We start from the raw sequence: 9,444 nt of genomic DNA, 5'->3' as shown, positions 1-9,444 counted from the left end.
ATTATGTTTGCAGGTAATCTTTGTTTTTGTTGTTGTTTTGGTTGCAAAAAATAACAACTTTGACAAACAACATACAGAATTTATTGTGCATCGTTCTGAGTGGATATTACATTTGCAGTGAAAGGGGTTTGTGCTCAAGTAAAGCATTTAGAAGATCAGAGACAAGGAATAGTCTTATTTATATGTTATTTTGGTAAAAAAAAAAAAGATTGACTTTAAAATTAAAATATTCACAAACAACTTAGGTTAATTGAAAAAACAACAATTTTTAATCATTTTCTCTCACAAATAGCATCATGCAGGTTTTTACAAAGCAATGTCAGAAGCACAAATTTCTCCAAACACCACCTTTTATCTCTTATACTTAAACATTTATGTAATAACAGTTTGTCCCTTTTGGAGAGGCTTCATTGGATCTATTCTGGACATGCGCAGCTGCTGTTTGATCAAACTTCTGTATTCAAAGTCATACATATCACAGCATGCAGGTCTGCGGTGGGTCAGACTGGATGCGGTCCGAGGCGCAGAACAGAGAACGCCCGTCGGTGCTTGCGCAGCAGGAGTCGGATCTTATCGTCGTCTGAGTCGGGGTCAAGGGGTTTGTTGTACTCCTCGTCCTCCACCTCGTTTTCGGAGGCCTCTCCGCCCTGTCCGACGTGACTCGCCTGCGTGGATGTGGGCTCGGAGGCGCTCTTCTTCCTCCACTTGGTGCGTCGGTTCTGAAACCACACCTGACACACAAATGTTGTGATCAATGGCAGGTATTACTCTACATGTAATCCATAGGATAAATAACCTGCTGTTCCCCACAAGCATCTTTACTCAAATCTCTTCTGATTTAACTGCATTTCAATTCAAATCATTTGAGATAGAACCTTAATCATCGACTTTCAAGATATTGACACTAAGTGTGTTTTCACTCTGACCTTAACTTGGGATTCAGTCATTCCCAGAGAGTACGCCAGTCTCGCTCTCTCTGGTCCAGCCAAGTATTTAGTCTGTTCGAAGGTTTTCTCCAGAGCAAATATCTGATGACCGCTGAATGTCGGTCTGGTGTGTTTCTTCCTGCTGGGTATTTCCACAAGAGAGCCGCTGCCTGGAGGGGACCAAAGCGAGATGTAGCGTTAAAATCTTAATGTCATTGCCGTGTTAAACTATTAAAAACTGCTTGGCAGGACAAGTGTGGAATGTCAGCAACAGTCATTGCATTTTTGGTTAATAAAAAACACAAATTTATGGAAGTGAGGGTATGGAATTGGCCAAATAATCAACAAAACAATTAAATTTTACTGTCAAAGTGTTTTTTTTTTTTTTTGAGTAAAGAAAAGTTTTAGTTCAATACAGTTCTAAAAACATAATTATGTTTAACCCTTTAACACCTGAGGCGTTGCAAGTGACACTTTAACTCAAAATCTTTAACATACTATAACTTTTCAGTCACAGTAAATCAAAGAACATAAACTTTGGAGCTCCTGTGTTAAATTTGGTTGAATCTGAGGTCAAACCCAGCAGAGTTTTCCCTGGTGGCTGAGAAAGTCTCCCTCACTGACACTCACTGTTAGTGCACTGCTGCCGTCCTCTCCACTCACAGGTGCTCTCTGCCCAGCAGCTCACGCTGCGACCCTTCATCGGGCACTCGGCACCAATCTTGGAGAAGCTGCCCAAAGAGGGGTTGTAGTCTCGGTTGTAGTACATGGACGTGCTGGTCACGGAGGGGCCAAAGCCACCCATGGGGGAGTACCCGGACAGCAGCGTGGTGGTGCCAGTGGAGCCCACTCCCACCATGGAGCGGCTGAGGATGTCGTTGATGCCGTGTGGCGTCCCCGGCTGCAGCTGGCTATTGAGGCCTGGGTTGAGCTTGTAGAAAGAGTTGGGCACGGAGTACTGGCACACGGGTCCCTTAAGGTCGGACGGGAATTGGTTCAGGTTGTTGTTGAACAGGAAAGACCCCTGGATGTTTGGATCCATGGGAAGTGTTTGAATCGTGTCTCCGTGTATCAGCAACACATCCACTAAGATCCAAGAGATCCAATAGATTCAGATTTTCCAGAGAAGGTCTTTGGTGCACCACAAGTAAGTACTTCGTCCAACTAGACCGAAACAACTAAACTCACTGATTTTACTTAGTTCCCAATGCCTACTAATGTAGCCGAACATGTAACTACACCAAGGTTATCCACAGGTTTGTTGACTCCATATCCAAAGTTTTTAGCGAGCCTTCTGGACGCCCCTGTGTTGGTTTTCTCCTTCTGACAGACTCCTCCTGCAGCCTCTCCTCTCAGAAATTATAAATAAGCAGTATCTGGAGATGGAGTGGTACCTTGATAAAGATTGTCCGCATTAGAATGCGGCTTGGGATTGGCCTCGGTCTCGCAGCTTCATTGCCTTTCTATTGGCTCCTCAGCCAGAGCTAAGCTTTTTATTGGACGGCAGCAGATTAATAGTTTTTTGAACAGGTGTACTGGGAACAAGTAGATTTTTTGATGGCCTGCCATGTCTGACCGAGTGTGTTGCTGCTGAAATACACAGAGGAGGAGCAGAAGAAGATAAATGTGCACGGATTCAGAAAAAAAGGCACATCCATCTAAGCAATGCTCTCTAGTAAATTTATCACACAAAGAACAAATACAGTCAAGCACCCTTTGGTTGAAACCAATTGTGTTTGTAGAAATACTAAGGACGATGCTGCAGGTTAATAGAAATGTCTTTACTGTAAACATGACATCACTGACGGTGAATTGAAGGAACACCAATAAAATTAAAACTTTACCCATTTCCATGGTAAAAACCTGTGGTTAGGCCAATCACACACAGGCAGGATAGGTTGAGATGTTGTGACTAAGGCAGTCATGACATGTTTTTAACATGTTCTTGTGACATCATGATTGAGGACATGTATAAAGAGAATTAAGCTTGAAACTGCAACTCTGAGTATTTTTTTAATCAAATCGTGGTGAATCAGTAGCAGATTAAAAAATGCGGTTTGATAAAGCTTCAGCAGGCCACAAGCTCCATTCTGATGCATCCACTTGTAGACAAATAGATCCGTGTACTTCTTCATATTCCTCATCTGAACTAACATGTGGCTCAAAACTGCACAGTTGGATAGCTCCAGTATTGCTCACTATTTTTGTTGTTCTGGTAATGTTAGGTTGAGAGTGTGAGGGGCTGTAAGCTAGTGGGAGAGCATGTAAACATGAATGATGGGAAGTGAGGGCAGGCTTGTTCTGCATCAGTGGTCCCGCCCTAAAACTCAGAGGCAAATTTCTTATGAATTTCTGCCGCCCTGCATAAACTATGTCCTAACAATTGACAGAATTTTTGGTTTTAGCTAAAAATAATCAAAAGAACACAGAGAAGGTTTTTAAAATACAGACCCAGAGGGAACCACAAAGTCTTTTTACGCTTAAAATGTATGTAATTGTTACTATAATGATTTATATATATATATATATGTGTGTGTGTGTGTGAACTTGCTGGCATAAATACAGCATGATGAGAAATTTGTATTTTTATCCTAATTATGAAATAATTTATAACTTTCAATAGTGTTTCCTGTGACTGCCTTTCAAAATAAAAGATACAGTGCCACATAGGATAATTGCAATGCAGTAAATGTGGTGGGTTCTATAATGTCAATGTTGATTAAAAAGAAAACAAACTATGCAGTTATTCTCTTAAATTTGTGAACATGACTAGCTAAAACTAAACCAGAGCTAATTAAATAACCCTACCTGGGTTACTGTACCATAGGGCATGTTTAACATCCTTTAAATATTCCTAAAAAAATCAACAGTGCCCTTTTGAATAGATTTTCTGTGATATATGACTCTTAAAAATCAGTGTTTTAGTAGAACTTTGGTAAATTATGAAGCCAAACCACTTGATGGATTGCTAGAGCATTATGGGTAGTCAGGAGTCTTGTTGATTGTTTTGAGTTGAATAAAGTTTAACTTATCAGACTGTTTTGTTTTGACAAATGTGATTTATAATGCTAAAAAATATGGTAATAATTGAAATTAAAAGCAGTTTGCTTTTCTTTAATCAGAGAGCCACAACAGAGAGGTTAAAGAGCCAAATGTAGCTCCAGAGCCTCGGGTGCAGACGCCTGCAATAGACCAATAGATGATTGGAGTGGGACTTTAAACAACCCTGCAGGCTTATCTGTTTTCAGTGAGCTGATGAGAAGCTGTGCTGCTCACTCTGAACCTGCTATTAAGTTACAAACTTACATGCAGGATGACGTACCTGAGACTGCAGCCTATGAGTCCGGTGACGTGGTTTCGAGTTGTGGTCCTCCTTTTTTCAAAATAAATAAATAAATAAGAATACATCAAAAGTATTATGAATTAAGATTTCCCCCCCAAATATATAGTGAGGCAAATTAGTATTTTAACACTTTGTGGTTTTGCAAGTTTGGCTAATTAGAAATCATGGAGGGGCTGAAATTTTTATCTTAGGAGCATGTCCACTGTGAGAGTCAATCTAAAACAAATTTTATGTTTCAGATCCCTCCATGATTTCTAAGTGGGAGAACTTGAAAAATTATAGGGTGTTCAAATACTTATTTGCCTCACTGTATTCTACATCCTTAACATTTAACCAAACTTAGTGGATTACAGCCTGTTGGTACCTAACATTTATAGAAACTTGAAGAACAAAACAACATAAAAATAAAGAAATACGGGGCTCTTGCAAAAAATATTTCATATATATTTAATAACATCCACTTTTCTGATAGATTTTAAAAGGACTGTAAAAGATGCATCACCTCTGTGTCATGCATAATCAGTGAAACAACTTAAATCAAAAATGGCTTAACTGTAATTTAAACTCATCAACTGTAAGACCTCTCTTTTTAATTTTCTATTTCTAAATATAAATGTTAAAATATAATTGTCTAGTCAGAACAGACATCCAGAAAGGACACATTTTGTTTGAAATCTAAAACAAACTTTGTGCTTGGTGGTTTCGAGTGACTTTTCCCCACAAATATGCAATGTGGCGGCTTTGAAATACGATTCACATTCACACAAAAGCTCATGAGTCTGTGGTGGTGGTGGGGGGATTATTGTTAGTGGATTAAGAAACACGAATCACTGAAGTTCAAGGTGAACTCATTCAAAGAAGGCATCTGATAAGGCCGATTAAAAAGCAAACAGCACTCCCTCACAATCACAACCTCTGATTTGTTAACAGAGATTATCCATTGACTCGTGTACAAGAAAGTGATGGCTCTTTATTATAAATGCTCAACTCTCAAATGTGCTGATCTTCACCATTTCATGTGAACTTAGAGAAGACACAAGTTTAATACAACATGTTTAAAACACTCACTTTAGATAGAGGCTTCTTTATCCACTGAAATAAATAATGAACAAAACAAAAATACAATCTTTTTAACATTTTAGACTCAGGTCATCTTCTGTTTTCTTATGCACGTTTCTTATGTCACCCAAAGTTCAAACAGAGCATCAGATCCTAATGAAAGTTTGGCTGAAATAAGTATTTTTATTTAAGGCAGCTTGCTCTTTGACCAAAACAAAGGACAGAAAAGCAAAAAAGAAACGAAAAGTATGACAAGCCCATGTGGACTTTAATGGTTTAAGGGATTTAGTACTTTCTTTATCGCCTGTGATTCAGTCAGTAAAAAACATCCATGTTATAAACAAACACCTTCAAAGAACATGTGTGGATGTCCTAAAGAAATAAGTCTTCCCACATTTTAGTGCAGCGTCGTATTAAATATTAAAATACGTTCTGTCAAAGGCAAATGCTTAAAAAATGGCAACTTCTTTTTATAAAAAACAGGAATATTTAAAAAACATAGTCAACCTCCTTGTTTTTACTTTTTAAATTTATTTAATTTGGTAGCATAGTTTGATTTAAAGATAAAAACAATATGAAATTCATGAATGAAATTTGTACACATGTAAATGTATATATTTATACTGTTTCTTTGCAGTATTTATGTTTTTGCCTTTTATTATTGTCCTTTTATTATGCACTTACTATGATGGTGACCTTGAATTTTGTCATGTGTCTGTAAAATGACAATAAAGCATTCCATATTATTCTATTCTATTCTATTCTATTCTATTCTATTCTATTCTACTCAACTTAACCTGGAAAAAATAAGATAAAAAATAAAATAAGTTGAAAATATAAATAAAAATAAAATTAAACATAAAAAAAATGCTTTAAATGCTGCATTTGTGTGGCGTTGGAATGATCAGAAAAATGACCGTCCGACTCAGTAAACACACATCAGAGAAATGATAAATCTTTTAATACCACATGTATGCATAATAACTTTATGCATCTAAACTAAACTCAATTTATTTCTAGTGCGCCCTCTATAGGAGCCCACCAGAATTACAGGAAAAGAAAACATTAATAAGGGAAATCAATATAATTTATTCCAGTTTGACAGGTCAGACTAAATAGTTTGGTGTGCCTCAGGGCCGTTATGTTCCCCACCCTGTGCTAAAATCTAAGTATATTCAGAACTTGCTTTAATGTAAAACTTTAGACACGATGTGTTGCAGGAGGTTTTTACCAGCATATTTAATGTCCTAAATCTCAAATTCTTACCAATCTCAAATTTACCCAACCAACCTCAAAACTCTCCCTCTGTGTGCATGCTCTGTAAATGTTTACACCTGCTGACATAATCATTTACTTTAGATTTGTAGCTTAGACTGTCATGGGAGGGCAACGAGAGGGGCCAGAGAGGCATTGCTGCACAAAAGGCGGGGAACTTTCCTGGGATGGTAATCTCATCCGGGATTTCCTGTGGTTGATTCACATAGTCATGTGACAGCGAGGAGGAGTGACGCTTTAAACAAACACAGATTACAAGGCTGTGGGAGGAGACAACTTCTATCTAGTTTTCAGTAACAACTACAGAATTGTACAGACACGTGCCCTCTCTTACTTTCAGTTCCTTGCAGAGCGACCAATTCCTCTAAACCTACTGCGGCTTTGGTGGTTTTTATTGCTATCAGTGGGATTTCCAATGAGGGGATTCCACAAATCAGATGATTTATGTGGAGTTGGTATCATTTTTTCCCCCAAATTTGTCTCTTTATTTCTTGTAACTCTAATTTTAATTTTTTACATTGCAATCATGTATGATATGTCAAAACTAACACGGACACAAAACATTTTCTTTATTAAAAAATGGAAAAATCATCTCAGAAAATTTGTTGCATTAATACACAAATGCTTATTTAAAAAAAGTCAGCAAAAAAAGTTAAAAATTGATGAAAAATCTACAATAGTGGATCAAGTATCGTCCAGCTTTTGGTTTGTTCTGCTTCTCTAAAATGTTTAATAAAAATAAAAAAATGTATAAATGACATTAACTGGAACATTAATTGATCTCATGTCTGCTCTGTGCTTTGTTTTAGGTAAATTTCCAAGGCTTGGTCATTCCCTCAGTCCCACCTCTTTTGCGTTCATGTGATTCATGTTTGTGTTTTCAAATTGCACGTGGTGCCCTGTCTTTAAAGCAGCAAACACACCCACTGATATGCAGTTTGACTTAAAGACGAGTGCCTCAGTGCAGCTCAGAGCAGAAGGAGATTTATGAATTGTTGTTCAAGATGGGGAAAAGAAGAATTTGGAACAAACGGAAGAATTCTGGTGAGAAGTTTTCTACTTCTACTAGAAAATGTGTCATTTGGAATTTATTTTTCTTTGTATGTTCTTAACCCTCAGAAGTATCAGTTTAAGTATTTTCCACAAATTAATACATAAAACTAAAACAAAATTTCAAACTGAAGCAGAATGACTGTTTTTTTTAGGACAAGTTTCTTAATATTACAGTTATTAAAGGAGACAACTTTTAAATGTCAAATAAAAGAAGAAACTCACATAAAAGGTTATGTGGAAGCTGATAAAGGTAATAAAAAGTAAATAAAGAAAATGTTTAAAATAAGTTTATGGCTATTTTGACTGGAAGTAATCCACAAATTGCTCAAGTGAACACACATTCTTCGTGACTCATTTCTGAGTGGAAGTTTTCTTAATGTGACATAATAGGTGACCTACATGGTGCATCAAGCAAGGAAGATGACACATTTTTCTAAGCAATTTTAAAGCAACTTTTAACTATAATGTTTGCAGTTTTGTGGAAAAGTATTAACTTTTTATAAAATTTCTTGACTAAATTTTCGAATAAGGCAGCTAACTTCTGTGTAAGTCTCTTATTGTGACGGCTGTTGCTGGTTCTGCAGGTATGGGCTTCCCGAGGTTTTATAAAATTTAGTCATGCACTTCACCTTTTTGTCTGCTTGTGACGGATGGCAGCCATAAACCCTTTTATTAACTAACTTCCAGCTTAAAAATGACAAATAAAGGATTGCCTCTGAGGATCAAAATTAGCCATTATGGATTTGTTATTTGCCATTGTTGGTGCATGGAAGTAACTGTTTTGGTTTTGCTCTCCAACAGGTGGTTCAGTTACAGCTCATAAGTGCAGGTGTCACTGCCTCGGACCTCTGACTTTTTATGGCCAGGCTGCTGGAGACCGGATCCACCTGAGCTCGGACGGTCTGCAGGCTGAGAGGAGAGGCGACACGTTCAGAGGTGGCGTGGTGTTCACTAGTCGCCCGGTGAGGGTCCGGGAGAGGATTCGTGTTCGAGTGCAGAAGGATGACGTGTTTAGATGGCAAGGCGCCATGCGAGTCGGCTTCACCAGCGTCCCACCTTCGGACAGATCTTTACCTTTGCCTGAGATGGCCATCCCGAATCTCACTAACAAGCGGGGCCACTGGGCTGTTCCTGTGCCTGAGTACCAGTGTTCTGCAGGTTCAGAGCTGGTGTTCTGGGTCTCTGCTGGTGGAAGCGTATACTTAGAAAGCAGCAACACCAGACGGAAACTGCTCTCAGGAGTGGACCTCAGTCAGCCCCTCTGGGCCATGATCGACATCTATGGACAGACACGATCCATTCGTCTGCTTGGTATGTTTATCACATACACAACATATCTGACCTATTTGTCTTATTCTCCATTCAAATGTCAAAATCATGGATACGTTCTGTAACTGACATTTGCTTTAACCTCATTGCTGCAGGCTCTGAGATGAAAGGATTGTTTTATAGAAGAAAGTCCTGTCCTGTTTCTGCACCTGAGCTTCCCATCTCACCTGATCGAGGCTGCAACTTGAATGCTAACGCTTCAACATCTGGACAAGCTGATGAGTGCATCTCCTGCCTTGATACGGACATGTCAGCAGGTAAAAAGAATCCCTTCTAAAGCATCTTATTGCAGTGAAATGTGTCTGCGTGATTCCAGTAAGATAACCTTGATTCCTGTCTTCTGGTTCCAGATGAAACATGTGTTGTGTGCATGCAGAGAGCAGTCAAAAGTGCACTGCCCTGTGGCCACAAGTGTTTGTGTTACCAATGCACCTCCAGAGTCTCGCTGCAGTTTGGGAC

General features: G+C 38.6%; 2 protein-coding genes across 2 annotated transcripts in view; one reads left to right on the top strand and one right to left on the bottom strand.

Moving 5' to 3' along the window:
- Window positions 1–6: 6 nt before the first annotated feature.
- On the bottom strand, window positions 7–2,332 carry nkx6.3 (NK6 homeobox 3). Its single transcript, XM_024276110.2, has 3 exons — window positions 1,557–2,332; window positions 927–1,096; window positions 7–731 (listed from the first exon to the last, which is right to left on the bottom strand). The coding sequence occupies exons 1-3, from the start codon at window positions 1,966–1,968 to the stop codon at window positions 501–503; spliced, it is 813 nt and encodes a 270-aa protein (XP_024131878.1). The 5' UTR covers window positions 1,969–2,332; the 3' UTR covers window positions 7–500.
- Window positions 2,333–4,861: 2,529 nt separating this feature from the next.
- Window positions 4,862–9,444, top strand: part of LOC112148063 (E3 ubiquitin-protein ligase NEURL3-like) — a 5,221-nt gene continuing 638 nt past the window's right edge. The window contains exons 1-4 of the mRNA XM_024274848.2: window positions 4,862–7,647; window positions 8,458–8,967; window positions 9,081–9,242; window positions 9,336–9,435. Of these exons, the coding sequence (XP_024130616.1) occupies window positions 7,608–7,647; window positions 8,458–8,967; window positions 9,081–9,242; window positions 9,336–9,435 (812 nt within the window). The 5' untranslated portion in view covers window positions 4,862–7,607. The remainder of the gene's footprint in view (window positions 7,648–8,457; window positions 8,968–9,080; window positions 9,243–9,335; window positions 9,436–9,444) is intronic.

The sequence above is a fragment of the Oryzias melastigma genome, linkage group LG9, assembly GCF_002922805.2.
Source record: "Oryzias melastigma strain HK-1 linkage group LG9, ASM292280v2, whole genome shotgun sequence".
Taxonomy (NCBI): domain Eukaryota; kingdom Metazoa; phylum Chordata; class Actinopteri; order Beloniformes; family Adrianichthyidae; genus Oryzias; species Oryzias melastigma.
The sequence above is the reverse complement of the archived record's forward strand: the minus strand, read 5'-3'. Positions and strand labels throughout refer to the sequence as shown.